We start from the raw sequence: 18,051 nt of genomic DNA, 5'->3' as shown, positions 1-18,051 counted from the left end.
TTTGATGGATTCCTGTCTCACATCGAGGTCTTTCATCCATTTGGAGTTTATTTTTGTGTATGGTGTGAGAGAGTGGTCAAGTTTCATTCTTTTGCATGTAGCTGTCCAATTTTCCCAGCACCATTTATTGAAGAGTTTGGCATTTTTGGCTTATATATTATGTTGAGTGTCTAGTTAGGTTTTTTTTAAAGTAGATTTTTCAGTTTTAAAATTTTAATTATCTTAATCAAACTTTAATAACACAATTATAGTAATCCTTTTTGCAAGATCATCATTGCATGAGGTGGAACCATATTTATCAAGTGTTTTTTCCCCCCTTTGAGGAAGAAGCGTAAATAATTTGTCAAGGATTATAGCCCAGATTTTCCCATGTTTATTATTGATGTACAAAGGAAAAGTTGTGAGTGGATTACTTCTTAACTCTTAGTCAGAGTCCACTGGAGTAGAGTTTATTCAAAGAAATCGACCTTCATTTATGAAAGTTACAGTGAGCTTTTGGTTTTGTGGCAGTTTCTCAGCTGCAGTTTTCAATTTATGAAAATATTTAGGTATCTGCTCTACAGTTGTAACCAATATTCATGGCTTATAAGCATACGTTTCAAGTTCATGCTTTGCCGCCTTTTGTTCATCAAAGATTAAATTGTTGCATATGTTTACAATGTAGGTGTATGTGTTTTATTTGAATGCTTTTTAATGAGCTGGAACATTTGATTCACGTGTATCAAAGAGCTTTTAAATTGTAGAGTGCTATACAGATATCATGGTGGTAGGATACAATTGTAGGGGCCATCCCATTCCCTGACGGTACTGATACCCAGTATAGTCTAGGAATGGCTTACCATACAGGTTTCGAAAGCGGATGAAGTAATACTTATCCTAGAGGGCTCTAAACTCGTGACTTCAGGCTTTTAGAATGTTTGCTGGTGTTATTGATAAAGTGTATTTCCTAAAGAAGATTTGGTTTGTGGAATTTGACTTACAACGATGATACTGTCCAAAGGAAAAACAACACAAAACATGTTATTGGACACAGATGGTATCTTAACACCATTATGGGTTAATAGGCCTTTTTTTTTTTAAGGAAGCTTGGAAATCTGGCAGTAATTTCCATTTTCACATTGTTTTATTATTTATTTATTAACATTGTTTTATTGTGTTTAAATCCTTTCTCCTCAACATTCCCCCTCCTTTCTGTTCTCCCCTCACTCTGTGAAGGCTTTCTGTGAAAAGAGAAGTCACTAATGCACCGCCTCTGCCCTTCTTCCTTTCCCCCATCCGGTGCTTGGTGTGGCACAGTGTTTTATATTTTGCATGATGATTGTATGTTAAATACTCTGAATTTCGGGAATGCTGTGTTAAAACTAAAACACAACAAAAGCCTTTTTTATACTTTTAAAAGACCAAACTTCTCATATTTTAAATACAAAAATGATACATAGTATCAGTGAACATAGAGGAAGATACAGAAAGTAGTTGTCTCTTCATCCAGTTTTATACTGTGGAGTAACCAGTGTTAGTAGTTTGGTTGTGTCCTTCTGCTTTGCTTGGATTTATGTAATTATATACTTTATCCCCCCTTTAAGCAACAAAATAGAACTATACTACACATATTTCTTTGCGGATTTCTCTTTTTACTTCATGGTATTCTCATTCCACTAACCTCAAGGCCGGGAGATACGTATACGTCCTTATATGTGCATGTGTGTTGTGTATAGGATCAAGTCTTAAAAGTAGAATTAATGGATCAATGGTAGGCACATTTTACATTTTAAAGTACTTAAAAAAAAAAAAGATTTATTTATTTTAGAGAGACCGAGCACACGTGGGAAGGGGAGAGAGGGAGAAAAAATCTGAAGTAGGCTGAGCATGAGCACGATGCAGGGCTTGATCCCATGACCCTGAGACCACAGGTCGGGCTGAAACCATGAGTGAGATGCTGAAACCATGAGTGAGATGCTTAACCAACTGTGCCACCCAGGCACCCCATTTTAAAGTACTTTTTATCAGTACAATTGACCCTTGAACAGGCCACGTTAGGGGTGCCAACCCCCTCCTCAGTTGAAAATCCACGTATAACTTTTGACTCCCCCAAAACTTAACTACTAATAGCCTACTGTTGACCAGGAGCCTTCCTGATAACATAAACAGTTAACACATAGTTTGCTTGTTATATGTATTATACTGTATACTTAAAATAAAGTAAGCTAGAGAAAAGAAAATGTTATTAAAGGGGCACCTGGGTGGCTCAGTGAGTTGAGCATCTGATTCTTTTTTTTTTTTTTTTTAAAGATTTTATTTATTTATTCATTCGACAGAGATAGAGATAGCCAGCGAGAGAGGGAACACAAGCAGGGGGAGTGGGAGAGGAAGAAGCAGGCTCATAGCGGAAGAGCCTGATGTGGGGCTCGATCCCACAACGCCAGGATCACGCCCTGAGCCGAAGGCAGACGCTTAACCGCTGTGCCACCCAGGCGCCCCGAGCATCTGATTCTTGAATTCAACTCAGGTCATGATCTCAGCATCATGGGATCAAGACCCATGTGGGCTCCATGCTCAGCGGGGAGTCTGCTTGAGATTCTCTCCCTCTGCTCCTCCTCTCTACCCCATGGGCTCTCATGCACTCTCTCTGTCTCAAATAAGTAAATTAATTAAATAAATAAATCTTAAAAAAATCATAAGTAAGAAAAAATACAGTTGCAATTATACTGTATCGAAAAAAATTCATGTTATTAGTGGACCCATGTTTTACAAACCTGTGTTAATTCAAAGGTCAACTGTATTTCATTATGTGATATTGCCATTTATTTTGTATAACTGAGAAATCTTAAAACTTTTTTTTAAAGATTTTATTTATTTATTTGAGAGAGTGAGAGAGAGCATGAGAGCGGGGTGAGGGGCAGAGGGAGAAGCAGACTCCCCACTGAGCAGGGAGCCTGATGCGGGGCTTCATGCGGGGCTCGATCCCAGGACCCTGGGACCCAGGCAGTTGCTTAACTGACTGAGCCACTCAGGCGCCCCTTAAAACTTTTTTTTAACATGAGTCAACTTATATAGAAATTTAGTTATGTTACTAATAGGTGATTAAGTAGTAGTTAGGAAATGTGATTTTGTTTCCTAACATTTATCTTAGAAAATGTTTTTAAAGAATTTGTCTATAATTATTTTAAATGCAGTTTAAGAATTGTGAAGTCTCACCTTTGTGGAAGTTAGAAGATAATTAGAATAGGAGGTATAGGTTCTGTGTTTGTCAGGTGATAGGTATTCACATAGTTGTTGAATGAATAAATAAATGAATATAAGGTAGATTAAGATAAGGACTATTAATACAGGTATAAGAGTTCCAGACTGAGAGCCTTTGAGGTCAGGGATTCTGTCTTAAATTCTGTATCCCTATGTCTAGCGTACTGCCCAAGATTTGTGGAACACATAATCTGATTCTATGTAGCAGGATTGTAGAAGATTTTTTGAAGAAGATGCTGTTTGCATTGACACTGAAGAATGACATTGGCAGGATTTTAGGAGGAAAAGTATTTATTCAACATGTATTTATTGAGTATTTACTGTGTATCCAGTACTCTTCAAGGCACTGACTTGGAACAAATTCTTATGGAATTCTGATGGAATTTTCATTTGTTGACATCCCAAGCTGAAGGGGAAGTATGAACGAAGACTCAGTGGCAGAAAGTTCAGGGGACAAGTCCAGGCCCCTGTTTTGCGTAGAGCAGTGGTTTTTTTTCTTTTTCTTCTTCTTCTTCTTTTTTTTTAATGTGTTCTTCAGATCCTGAGGGTTCCTGAATAGGGCTGAGGTGGAGAATAATGGGGAGATGGAGCAGTAGTGTGTCTCCACTTCAGCCAGAGCAGCTCTCCTTTTTGCTTTGTATATTGGCGCTCTCTACACCAACCCTGACATGGGTGGGATGTGTTGATCTAGTAAATGTTTTCAGACTCCTTTTAGCAGAACCATTTATTCAGAAAGTTGACGAAATAAAATAGAACTGAAATTATTCTTATTTAGGGGACAGGATAGGCGAGAGTCTTGCTTAATCCCTCCCTCCTTCCCTTCCAAGGAGCTGTGTGGATTGTCTGGGAAACCATAGAGTGGAATAGAGAGCCACTAACTCAGCACAGCTGACATGAGAATTCTACATTCTGCCCGGCAAGGCCATACGCTTGGGGACTGAAGATTTGTAGAGAATGCAGGTTTGAAATGATTGTTGTGAAGAATCACATGGTAGTTTGGCTAGAGAAAGGTGGTAGGATTGTTGGCATTAGTCAGCAAGCTGTTGGTTGCTAGGCTTATGGGTGGAACCATCTGCTTATTTAGGGGATTTTCTCCTGCAGTACCCAACTGTCTGAGGTATGAAGAAGGTGGACTGTTGCATTCCTGCAGGCTTAGGTTTTTTCCAGGTGGATATAACACAAGCACAGAGGGACTAAGGAGGTTCAGGAATTTGGCAGGAGTGTTTAGGGACATGGAGGATGGGATATGGAGTGTGAGCTGGATTGGAGGCAAAGAAAGAAAGGAGGAGTGAATGAACAGGGAGAATGGAGAGGGGCCAAAGGACCCACTGACGTTGAAGAATTGTATTGGGCATGGCTGAGTAAGCCATCTAGGGGGATGGGACATGTGGTTGTGGAGAGAGACTTCAGTTGTGGAGAAGTTTCAGGTGAAGGCCGGGTATGAGTGTGCAGGATGAAGGAGGCGCAGGTGAAGCCTACCCCTGTCCCCTCATCAGTTCCCCCACCAGAAGAAGCTGGAGTCTTTCTAGTTGTTGAAATCTGGCTTAGAAGCAGCAGTCACCAGCTCTGACTCCTCACCTGGAAGTTCATGAATGGAGGGAATTAGCAGTGGAAACATTTGAGGACTGCAGTCCAAGAAGGGGGTGTTTCAGTGTTTGGTAGCAAAACCTAACATTAGGAGATAACAGACCCCCGGATTCTATGTGCTTCACCTCTTCGGAATTCAGTTTTCTCCGTTTATAGGGTTAAGGCTACAAGAGACTTGAGGGGAAAAAAAGAAATCTCAGTGTGGAAGCAAAATCATTTAATGGATCTGCCAACTTAATGAGAATAGCAGGCGGGAGGTTTTCGTGGGGACATGAAAGGGTAACCTACCCAAATACTAATGGAACTCTCACCAGTTGCCAGTTTTATTTATAAATATGAATGGACAAGAAAGAGACATCTAAATTTTAATGAAAGAGGGGAGTTTGGCTTAAGTCTGAGCAATAAAAGCAGATGGATCTTGATTAATCAATTAATCTATGCAACAAGAGAGAATTTAACTTAAAAGTGATATCCTGCTGGGATTGAAGGGAAGAAGAGGTCTGTTCATATTCCTGAATTGGGATGGGACATAAGGCGCAGAAGTGTTTCCTTTCCTGTTGACCCAGGAGAAGATATTCTTGACCTTCCCTATAAAATATAAACATGCAAATCATAAAAGAATACAGACAGTCAAAACACAAAAAGATGTTTAACTTCCAATAAAAGGTAAAACATTAATCATCCTTTCCCATTAGATGGGAAAAACTAGTATCTAGTGTTGAAGATACTAAGAAGATGTTCTCACACACTATCAGATGGAGTGGAATTGGCTGAATATTTTTGGTGGGTGGTTTGACCACATCTGACAACATTTTGCATAAGTATGCGTTTGAATCAGCGTTTTTCACTTCTAAGAATTTACACAATGGAACAAACGTCAAGTGAACCAGAATGTTCATCACAGCATTGGATAGAATGAAAAATTGTGAAAACCTAAATGTTCATCAATATGGGATTGGTTAAAATCCGATAAAATGATCTAATATCATTTGAGTCTTTAGTAAGTTCCAGGCACTGTTTTAAGTAATTTACATGTATTAAGTTAATTAATCCTCAAGACAATGCTGTGAAGTAGGCACTATTATTATCCCTACTTTATAGGCAATAAACTAAGGCTTTAGAAAGGGCATAGATCAAACTTAATAGTGATTGTAGCTGTGGATGGGGGGCAGGCAAGAGAGTGGGAGTAGGAGCTGGAAGAGAAAGAGCCTTACTTAAGTATGTAGAGTAAAAAGGAAAGGCTCTATTAAGTTTGGGTTTAATTTTTTTCACTAAATACTTATTTTTACAATTAAAAATCAATTAAAATGAGATTATTAGGGGTGCCTGTGTGGCTCAGTTGGTTGACCATCTGCCTTCAGCTCAGGTCATGATCCCAGGGTCCTGGGATCGAGCTTACCCTGCTCAGAGGTGAGTCTGTTCCCTTTCCCTCTGCCCCTCCCCCCTTTGTGCTCCCTCCCCCCCCCCCAATGAATAAAATCTTAAAAACCCTAAAAATGAGATTGTTGGAATATAGTACCACTAAGATCTTAGCCAGCTCTCAGGTTGTATTAATCAGTGAGTCTAGATATTTTGATTTACAACAATGGTGATGCCTTCCTTCATGTTATATTGACATTGGTGGCTCCTGCAGCTGGTGGCTGGGTTGAGGGTGAAAGGGGTCGATGTCTGGGAAAGTTACATAGCCGTGCCCTCCACCCCGTTGGAATTTGGTAAGAGTAGGATCTGGATTAAATGAACATCAGAACATCTTGAAGGGAAGACAGTAAGGAGATGGTAAAAGAGCATCCTGCCATCAGGTGTGGCAGAAAAATTTGGGAGAGAGAATTAAGTTTTGTTTTTGTTTAGTTCACTTTGAATTCCAACTTAAGGGCCTTCTTGTTTTTCTGTAATTTGTTGGACCCTTCCAGCCTCAACCACTGCTGGGGTGCAGGGCCTCCGTAATCATCACAATTTCTCTGTCCTTGAGCTAGTTCTATTTAAAAGCATCTTAGTTCTTTCTTTCCTTCTCTTTTTCTTCCTTCCTTCCTTCCTTCCTTCCTTCCTTCCTTCCTTCCTTCCTTCCTCTTTCTCTCTCTCTCTCTCCTTTCTTTTCTTTCTTTCCTCTTTTCTTTTCTTTCTTTTCCAAGATTCAATTATTTATTTGAGAGAGAGAGAGAGGGAGGAGGGAGAGGATCTCAAGCAGACACCCTCCTGAGCACGGAGCCCAATGTAGGGTTTAATCTCTCAACCCTGACATCATGACCTGAACTGAAATCAAGAGTCTGATGCTTAACTGACTGAGCCATCTAGGTGCCCTGCATCTTTATCATTTCTTAAATTGAATGTGTGGAAATGGTATGTCATGTGGTAAAGCATTCAGATGCTCTGTTCCTGTTGTAATGCTGGTGTGTAATATGTGATATAGTCCTGCAAAACATTCATTACAAATATATCCTGTCTCGGTCATCCATATACACCTGAAGAGTATGAGTTTTATTATAAACCAAAGCTACTTTTCCTACTGGATTTTCAGATTTCATCATTTTCCCCTCATTGTTACTGTTATTTGACAATAGTTCCCTGTCAAATAGTTACCAAAGTATTTGCAATAGTTTGGAAAATGAGTGTTTGACCTATAACTTAATTCTGTTTATTGAGTCATAGAATTTCAAAGCTAGATGGAGCTTTATAGATAATTTAGACAATTTTCTTTTTGAGGAAAGTAAGCTTTGAAAAGGTTAATGGATGGGTCCAAAGTCACTTTTACTGCCAGTTAGAGCAAATACCAGGTCTCCTAATTGGTCATCTAGTCAGCCTTTCATTTTCATTTTGCAGGTATCTATTGATGACCCATTTCTAGCCTAGCACTGTCTCGTTAAATTTTAACCTCCTTTATTCACTGAGGAGCAATGAGGTGTTCCATGTTAAGTGAGTTTTGCTAGTTACCTCTGTGAGGTTTACCTCTGAGGTCCACTGTGTAACTTTCTTGATAGAAGTATTTTTAAAACATGTATCATTCTATAGTTTCTTAAAGAAAATATGGGGAACATGATTTAGCCTACTCTTTGTAACTCCTAGTTTCTGCCTTGGGAGTTAGGAAGGGAGGGTTTAGGAAGAAGTGGCAGGGATAGAGGTCTTTGCCTTACACCAGACCATATCCTTGTGCACTGGCAGGGTTCTGTTTGCAAGTAGAAGGCTCAAAAACCATTGCTATGTATGTTGAAATTTATTTTCAAGCATTCACTATACTAAAATGAGGCACCTGTGCATTAAAAATGAGATACCAGTTTCTAAATGTTAGCCCCATCAAATCAATCAACAAATACATATATAAGTGAGACACTTGACATATACATTGAGCTTGAGATATGCCCCCCCCCAATAAAACAATTATGTCATAGTCTTATAGAATTATTCATGCTAGGTGTAATTTTTAATTTCATCTGGCTTTATGGGAGTAAGTGTTCAATATTCTTTTTTGTGTGTGTACTTTCCTGTTGCTTTGAGAATTCCATTCATAAAATGGTACTTATTGGATGCATATTAAATAGGTTTTCAAAAAAATAGAAAGTAGTGGCAAATGATTCTCTAACCTTCAACCCTTGTTTATGATATTTATGTAACTTGCATTTTAAACAATATTGTGAGATTAATACTTGAAGAGGCATTTCAGTAATTTTTGTTTTTCTTCTTTTGAAAAATGTCTTCCTTGGTGATTAAATTTTTATCACAATCCAAATGCGTATTTCAGTTTTGTAAATGTACTGGATGTACAGTCTTTAAAATTTTTAGTATATTTTCCGTATAGGTTCGTTTGCTAAGTAAAAAATATCGGTCTTGAGATTTTACATTTTGGCAGTAAAATTTTGCAGTTTTGCAGATACTTAAAATATTCTTATTTTCATTTCTTAAGAATATGACAATTTTAGCCTCTATAAATGCTAAATAAATATTTCATTTCTAAGAAAAATAATTTAAAAATTTATCCTTCATACAGTTAAGTAGTTGTGCTTTTTCATGTTTTACATCTAAAAGGGCTGAGTTTACATGAAAAATTGGTAGTATCAAGATATAAATTCTGCACTGATTTGATAGCTACCAGGTACATGTAGCTATTAATGTTTAAATTAAATTACAGTGAAGTAATATTTAAAATTCAATTCCTTAGTCGTTATAACATTTTAAATGCTTGATGGCCACCATATTGGACAGTGTAAGATAGGGGATATTTCTCTCATTGTAGAAAGTTCTATTGGACCAGTGGTGTGTTTGACTGAGGAAGAGAAAGAATGCATTAAAATCAATAATGCCCAAATGTCCATTGACTGATGAATGGATAAAGAAGATGTGTGTGTGTGTACACACACACACACACACACACACACACACTACTCAGCCATCAAAAAGAATGAAATCTTGCCATTTGTAATGACACGGATGGAGCTAAAGTATATTATGCTAAATGAAATAAGTCAGAGAAAGACAAATACCATGTGATTTCACTCATGTGGAATTTAAGAAAACAGATGAACATGGGGGAAAAGTGAGGCAATGCAGAAAACAGACTCTTAACTATAGAGAACAAACTGAGGGTTGCTGGAGGGGAGGTGGGCAAGGGGACGGATGGAATGGGTGATGGGCGTTAAGGAGGAAACTTGTGATGAGCACTGGCTGCTGTTTGGAAGTGATGAATCATTGAATTCTGACCTGAAACTAATATTACAGTGTATGTTAACTCACTGGAATTTAAATAACTTGAAAAAGAAAAAATAAAAATCAATAATGTCATTTTTATCATTTTTGTTATGAAAGTCAAATTGCAACTGTAGTAAGTGCTACATATTTGTAGTACAAAGCAGTGAAGAAAAATTATCTCAGGGTTCTTTTTAGGCACCTCAAAGACAACTTCAGAAACAAAATAATTTGAGTATTTGAAAAATTTTCTTTACCTCATTTTTTCCCTTTCTTTCCCTTTTGAATTGTATTTGTTAATATTTCTAGTGCTTTGTATTCAAGGATTCCATGAATTTCCAATGGAATTTTTGTTTTAATGAACTTGGGACATAAAATACCTGTGATTATTTTGGAGGAGATACTCCGAGAAATTTGAATAATTGCTGCAGATTTTTGATTGCTTTCCTTTTGGATACATTAAAATAAAGAACTAAAGATATTATGCTCACATTTCCAAGTAACCAAAATTAATGTTTTCTCATAAAACCCTGACATATGTTTTAGATTTTCTTTTCTGTATTGCTTATGAATAGATTACCCATTATTTGCATGGCATAGTCACATTTTTTTCCTGGAAAACGGTGTCAGTGGTAGCTTATAAGACATGCAGTGGTACTTGACCTATCAGTGATTGTACAGCTCTTGCTAGGAGTGGTCTTCTCTTAGCAAGAGGGGTTAGTGAGCTGTTAATGCTCTTGAGCACATTTCTTCTCTCCCCTTCTCCCTCTCTAGCACCCCGTTTCCCATCTCCCCAAAAAAGTATATAATGCTTCGTAGGATAATTCAAATGAAAGCCATAGGTAATATGATTCGCTCATGCTGCTTATTTCAGAAGAAATTAACTTAACCACCAGAGATGTGACAATGGTAGATGCAAGTATTGAGAATCTGTGTTTTTCTGTCTCCAGGAAACACCAAAGAAATAGGACAAGCGTTTAAGACAAGAGAGATGCTTTTTTGGGCCACTTAAAGTTTATTTGGAGAGAAATTAAAAAAGAGGAAAATGAGTAATTAACAGGAAGTGAACCAAGAGACAAGTGGGTAAATGGTAAAGGACATTAGGGAACAAATGGTAACAGGGCTCCGGAAAGCCTTTGTACAACTGCGGAAGAGGAAAGGGTGTGCTGGTTATCTCTCTGTTCCCATTAGCCTGCTAGTTAATGTCTGACTCCTCTGTGGAGAAATACTGTTCTATGATAAATATTAAGAGGAAGAGAAATACAAGAGGAGGAACGAGTTATGCTGTTGGCAGCAAAAGAGGTCTACCTTAGTTGTTCCCATATAGACACCTACTACTTAACTCATGCCAGTACACTTGCTTGGAAACAGTGACATTAAATTACTGATCCAACTAGAAAGCTTGTTGAATAATGTTGTGATGGTTTGTAAATGAAGTGCTTCTTTCCCTTCAATACCAAAAGTTCGTTAGCTTTTTTAAATTAAAAACATAATAATAAAGGGGCGCCTGGGTGGTTCAGTTGGTTAACTATCTGACTTCAGCTCAGGTCAGGATCTTGGGGTCCTAGGATCCAGCCCCACATCAAGGTCCCTGCTCAGCGCAGAGTCTGCTTCTCTCTCTCCCTTTGCCCCTTCTCCTGATCATGCTCTCTCTTTCTCAGATAAATAAAATCTTTAAAAATAATAATAATTTTTGAGGTGCAATGAACTTAATGTTAAATTAACCATTTTAGAGTGACTAATTCACTAGTATTTAGTACACTCGCAGTGTTGTACAACTACTGCCTCTGTCTAGTTCCAAACATTTCCATCACTGCAAACTAAAACCCCTTACTCATTAAGCAGCTTCTCCCCATTCCCCTCCACACCCCAACCCTGGTAACTACCAATCTGTGTTCTGGCTTTATGGATTTATCTATTCTGGATAGTTAATATAAATGGGATTATTCAATATGTGACCTTTTGTGTCTGGCTTCTTTTCATTTAGCAAAGTGTTCTCAGGGTTCATCCAAGTTGTAGTGTGTATCAGTCATTCAGTACTTTTTATGGCTCAGTAAGTACCCATTGTGTGTGCATACCACAATTTATTTACCCATTCATCCACCGATGGACTTTTGGGTTCTTTCTGCCTTTTTGCTGTTGTGAACAGCGCAGCTATGAATATGGATTACAATTACATGTTTGAGTACCTGTTTTTAATTCTTTTGGATATATACATAGGTGTGGAATCATAGGTGTGGAAGGGTCATACGGTAACTCTAGTTTTTTGAGGAACTGCTGANCCACTTTACCAGCAAGTTACAAGGGTTCCAAATTTCTCCATATCTTCACCAACAGTTGTTCTTTTCCAGTTTTTAAAATATTATTATTACTGTGGGTTGAAGTAGGTAGGTGTGAGATGATACTGCATTGTGGTTTGGATTTGCATTTCCCTAATGCTAATGATGTTGAGCCTCTCTTCCTGTGCTTGTTGGCCATTTGTATATATTTAGAGAATATTCACATCCTTTGCCCATTTTCAGATTGGGTTGTTTGGGGGCTTTTGGTAAGAGTTCTTTATATATTCTGGATGCTAGACCTTGAACAGATACATAGATTCATAAGTATTTTCTCCTGTTTTAAATATTGTCTTCACTTTCTTGTAATTCACTTTCTTATAATATCCTTTGATGCACAAAAGTTTTTTAATTTTGGTGAAGTCCATTGTATCTATTTTTTCTGTTGTTCCTTATGCTTTTGGTGTCCTCTCTATGAATCCATTGCCAAATCCACAATGATAAAGATTTACCCCTATATTTTTTTTCTGTGAGTTTTATGGTTTTAGCAGTTATATTTAAGTCGCTGATCCATTTTTAATTAATTTTTGTATGTACTGTGAGGTAGAGGTCCAGCTTCATTTGACTTTTTATAAATGCTGTAAGAACTAAAATACATTTAATTCATGACTTCTTTTAAATGTGTTTTTAGAGTCAGAATGGAGCAGGTTTTGCTGAACCCTGAATCCTAGTGGTTTTTAACAGCACAATTATTTCTTTTACTCACACTGTATGACTCTCATATTGCTTGGGGACTCTGGGTTATGGTGTCCACAGTCAGGGAGGAAGGCTGACAAAGCTTCCATCATGTGGTCACTATGCACTTTATGAACTTTTATGTAACTTTTTGTATTTCACCTTAAAATTTTATTTTATTTTTTTTAACTAAAGAATTAAGTTTGTTAAAAGTTAATTAAGTTTGGTACTGAAGGAAGAAAAAAAACAACATTTCATTCATAGACCAGCACAATAGACTCACTAAGCTTTCTAGTTTTTGTAACAACACCTTTCAAAGTCATGAATTAAGTGCATTTTAGTTGTTATAGTTCAGGCTCTTTAAGGCTACCACTTCAACATAATTTCACGGACCAAAGTAAGTCATTTAGTTATCAGCTTGAAGAGAAAAATGCAATCCTACCAGTGCCCAGAAGGAGGAGAAAAAAGAAGTGGGTGGTGCACGGTGCCCATCAGAGAACATCACTGAACATAGTGTTTGCAACATATTTGAAGTATTGGTTCCAAGACACACAACTGAAAAACATTTCCATTTAAGGGGGTTGGCAGTTTTCCTTAAAAGGGTATAGTAAAACATTGTTTCAAAATCAGAGGTACATTTTATGTTTCACTGTGCTTGCTGAAGTTTACTTTTACATTATTTGTAAAGAACAATTATTTAGTGAAGTGTAATGTGGGATTTAGTGAAGAGAATTTTGGCTTAATTTAGGAAACAATTTTTAAATAGTTTAGTAGGAAGCAATTCAGTGATGCTTACCAGTAGGTGTCAGCCACAGCCCATGCAAAGCTGCTTATTCGGCAAGGCTTTTTGGGCAGGTACTAATAAGGGTTGTTTTTTTTTTTTTTCCTCACCCCGTATTCTAATGAACTGCAGTTTTCTTAAGGTCAACTTGCTTATTTTTAAATAAAAATGCAGAGTATCTACTCATTAATAAAGATAGGGCAATGCACCATTAGCAGGAGAAACATTATTCAGTGCTTAATTGTGTGTGAAGCTGTCTGTATCTCATGGGAAGGTTAGCATAATGTTTGATGGCTCCAAGTAGGCATCTGGAAAGAATGACCATAGGTCCTGTGAGTCAGCCAGATGTGATACTGATTGTCGCAGATAAAACAGATGAGGTTTTTTTTCTGGGTAAGTCTTTCCTTTGCAGAGAAACAGCTGTTATTATATTAAGCCTCTTATCGACCCCCCCCCCCAATGCTCCCCTGCCTAGTTTGCCTAGGAAGCTTTGTATGTATGCCCATAAATGGAAGTGCATATTCTCCTTAATAGAGGAGATACCAATACTAAAAGAAACATTTTGAGGATTTGGACAGATCCAAGAGTAACATCTGAAGAAAGACTTGTCGTGAAGGATCTCATTGCATATACTGATATCAAAACATGAAAAAAAAAAGAACCAACATTTGAAAACTAAATACAAGCAATTTTATAAAAAATCGGTACTCATTAAATGCTTCTTTGTCTTTATAATGATATTCGTATTCAGTATTTGGCTATCGTAAAAAGACAAGGGTATATGTGTATATAAGCAGCTTTGGATGCTGTTGCAAAGTATTTAAATACATCAGTATGCCAACTGAAATTAGTAATGTCATTTCCTTGTTTAAAATAAACCAGTGGATTTTTATTGTGTTCAGAATTTAAAAAAAAATTCCCATAGTATAAGATATAAGCTGTTATGATCTGTTCCATGCCACTCTCTGCAAAATCATTATATACCTTTGTACCCTATGGCCCAAACATACCAAAGTAATGATATTCTCTTAGTATTTAGCACCCAAATTGGATAAATTATGATTGATTTCTCAATTATGTGGCATTTTATGCTGTGAATACCACATATTTTAATGTAATTTTTTTCAATTATATGAGACATAACATGCTCGTTAAAAATTCAAATGATATTAAAGTAGATGGAGAATAGTGACCCTAGTCCTTTCCCTAATGATAGTCATTGTTACTAAGTTTCTATATGAAAAATTACTTTGTTATGAAAATAAATCCTTCTAGTCTTCATTTTTGTTTTTCTATTAATACAATTTTTTTAGAGTGGGGTGGGGTAGAGGGAGAGAGAGAGAACCTTAAGCAGGCTCCATGCCCACGGAGCCCTACGTGGGGCTTGATCTCACAACACTGAGATCATAACCTAAGCCGAAATCAAGTTGGACACTTAACTGACTGAGCCACCCAGGCTCCCCTAACACAATTGTTTTTATAACAGGATTTTTGAAAATGTAAGATCTGTTCAGGAGTACTGTTCGGGAGTTAAAGCAGACGAGATTGTATTTGCAGTTTTCCAGACATACCTCCCTCTCTCACCTTTTTTTATGTTGGTTCTTATGCCTGGAAAGCTAACTGGAACTCTTCCTCCCTGCCCCACAGCAACCTCCAAATTTATGTTTGTCTTTCAGGACTCAAGCTACACCTAATTACTTCTAAAAAACTATTCCTGATTCTTTGTTGTTGATTATCTAGCCTACCCTACAGTATATTTGAGTGTAGAATAAAAAATATATGTATATTACTCCTGACTCAGTGTGCTCCTTTAGTCTCAGCCTGTCTTTGTGTTTGTATAAATTTGAACCGTGTGTGTGTGTGTGTGTGTGTGTGTGTGTGTGTGTGTGTGTGAGAGAGAGAGAGAGAGAGAGAGAGAGAGAGAGAAAGAGGTACAGACTGGCTTTCAGTTACAGGAGGCTTTCCTTTTACCCAGTGCCTCCAGCAGAGAGAAGCCTACTTGCAATCTGTGAGTGTAATTTCTGATTTTTACATGGAAGGGCCAGTCCTTCCAAAACTTTGACTCTGTGTAAGGCATCTAGATTTATCCCAGTCTGTCTTCCCCGTGGCCTGTTCCTGTCCCTGCCACACCACACCCCTTAGGACCTGTGGCCAGGATCTGCCACTCCCCTGGATCACGAGCTCCAGCTTACTCTTGTCTACCCTGAGCTTAGTTAGGTCTTGGTTTCTGGTACCTGGGGATTTTCCTTATTTTTTTTTCCGAGACACACGATTTGGGAGTTTGGGGGGTGAATGTTAGTTTTCTAGGGCTGCTATAACACACTACACAGGTTAGGTGGCTTAAAACAACAGAAATTTATTCTCTCACAATTCTGGGGGCCAGAAGTCCGAAATCAAGGTGTGGGCAGGGTGGGTTCCTTCTCAGGGCTCTGAGGGAGAGAATCTGTTCCTACCTTTCTCCTCATTTCTGGTGGTTGACAGTGATCCTGGATGTTCTGTGGTTGTGTCACTCCAGTATCTGGCTCCATTGTTGGATGGCATTCTTTCTGTATGTGTCTGTTAAGAACAGTTTAATTTCTTCCATGACTGTGGTGGGATACAACGTTTCTGGTTTCCCCGAGAGACATTGATTTTAAGTGTTCGCATTTATAGGTTTAAATTGTAGTATGAGCTATGTAAGCATAAAACCCAGACCTGCTGCTTTATTATTTTTGCATTATTTTCCCCAGATTTACAACCTCCCCAAAAGATAGTACTTTGTGTTTAAGCTCGTTAGAAATGTTTATACATTTTTCAAAAATAAAATTTAATTCTGAGTTTTTAATTTTCAGCCAGAAAACCTTGCTCAGAAGCTTCCAAACCTTGTGGAACTGTGAGTCTGTTTATTCACATTTTTTAAAAAACAAGAATGAAAATAATTTTAAGTTATGTGAAATAGTAGGATATATCATTTTAATTTATTATTATTTTTTTGTATCATGGTCGTAGTGTTCATGTAGGTAGTTCTGCTAAACTCAATAATATTTTGAAGTATTTTACCATTTAAATTTGTGTTTTAAATATCTCACCTTAAGGTAGTAAAGATAAACCTTTTAGAACTATGAAAGATCCATTTTTTTTTTTTTTCTGGGTGCAGACTCTTGGTAACAAAATCCTTCTGGACAGTCAGTATAATTGGGAAAGTTTGTTGTTATTACTACTATATTTGTTACTTGATATGAACAGTCCAACAGTGTAAAATGTTTAAAATATAGAGTGAAAACCTACTTTCCTGTATCCTCCCTACCTCATTTGTTTTTTAGTTCTTTTGACGATTACCTCCATAATGCTAAATAATATGTTTACACTTTTGTTTTTTAGTGCATCAACTTCAAGTATCTATTGATTTACCTGGAAGGAGGATATTTAGAATCTTTCCCTTTCTTTCCAGCTCCCTCCTAATTTTGTTGAAGGAGGAGTTTGCATTGCTGTTTCTTGTTCTCTTTATTATTTGGCATGATTTTCAAGAGGTAGAGGAAGGAAAACTAACATTTACACCTCCATCTTTAAGCGGGGAGTTTGTCATTTCCACCCCCCCATCCTTTTATTTTGAAAAATTTCAAACTAACAAAAATGTTGAGAGCATAGTACAATGAATACCCATATATGCTTCACCCAATTTAACCAGTTAACATTTTGCGACATTCGCTTTCTCTGTCTCCTATCATCTCCCTCCTTCCTTCCCTTTCCAGTCCTCGTACGTGTGCACACACACACACACACACACTTCAGACGTTATGGTACTTCACCCCTAAGTATATCAGTATGTATCTCCTAAGAATAAGGGCAATCTTGCACATAATTTTAATATTATCACACATTAAAAGTAATATGAATTCAGGGGCACCTGGTGGCTCAATTGGTTAAGCATCTGACTCTTGGTTAAGCATCTGACTCTTGGTTTGGCTCAGGTAATAATCTCAGGGTCGTGAGATTGAGCCCTGTGTAGGGCTCCACATTGGAGGTGGAGCCTGCTTAAGATTTTCTCTCTCCTTCTCCCTCTGCCCCCCTCCCCCGCTCATGCCCTCTCTTTCTCTCTCTCTAAAAAAAAAAAAAAGTAGTATGAATTCAGTAATATCATCTAATGTACATTGCATATTTAAATTATCCCAATCCCCCCCCATGTCTTTAAATTAGTGTACAGATTTGTCTGATTTTTCCCTCTTGATTAGATTTAAGTAAACATTTTTGGTGATTTTTCTACCCTATTTGCTTTATCAAGTTTTTAATTTCTTTCTCTTTATATATGTATATATCTGTGTGTTTTTGAAGCTTTTGAGAGTGTTGCATGCATCATGTTTTTTTTTTTACCTCTAAATACTTCAGTGTATATTTTCAAGAAGAAAGGATGTCTTAACATTATTTTAAGTCTACTTTTGGTTTTTATAGGTTCTTCACAGTTTCCTTCATATAGGTTTTGAATATTTCTAATGTTTACTCCTAAACATTTGATATATAGTTTTTGCTATTATAAATGAATTTTCTTACCTATTACCTCTTTTATGTAGTTGTTTTTTGAATATACAAGCACTGTTTTGTTTCCATGTGTTAACTTTATATCCTGCTCCCTTGCTGAAATCTTACTGTTTGAGTTAGTTTTATGGTTGATTCCTCAGGGTTTTTCAGGTATATGCTCATATCCGAAAATACAGATAATGTTGTTTCTTTTTTTCTAAACCTTATGCCTTTATTTTTTTTTAATTTTTAATTTTTACTTAT

The 18,051-nt window shown here is 37.2% G+C and overlaps 1 protein-coding gene across 5 annotated transcripts in view; it reads left to right on the top strand.

The window, feature by feature from the left end:
- LRRC28 (leucine rich repeat containing 28) overlaps window positions 1–18,051 on the top strand; it is a 171,218-nt gene that overhangs the window by 6,921 nt on the left and 146,246 nt on the right. For all 5 annotated transcript variants that reach the window (XM_040642716.1, XM_040642714.1, XM_040642711.1 and 2 more), the window contains exon 3: window positions 16,125–16,165. In XM_040642716.1, the coding sequence (XP_040498650.1) occupies window positions 16,125–16,165 (41 nt within the window). The remainder of the gene's footprint in view (window positions 1–16,124; window positions 16,166–18,051) is intronic.

Source organism: Ursus maritimus, unplaced genomic scaffold (genome assembly GCF_017311325.1).
Source record: "Ursus maritimus isolate PB19 unplaced genomic scaffold, ASM1731132v1 scaffold_27, whole genome shotgun sequence".
NCBI classification, from domain to species: domain Eukaryota; kingdom Metazoa; phylum Chordata; class Mammalia; order Carnivora; family Ursidae; genus Ursus; species Ursus maritimus.
This window is presented reverse-complemented; position numbering and strand designations above follow the sequence as displayed.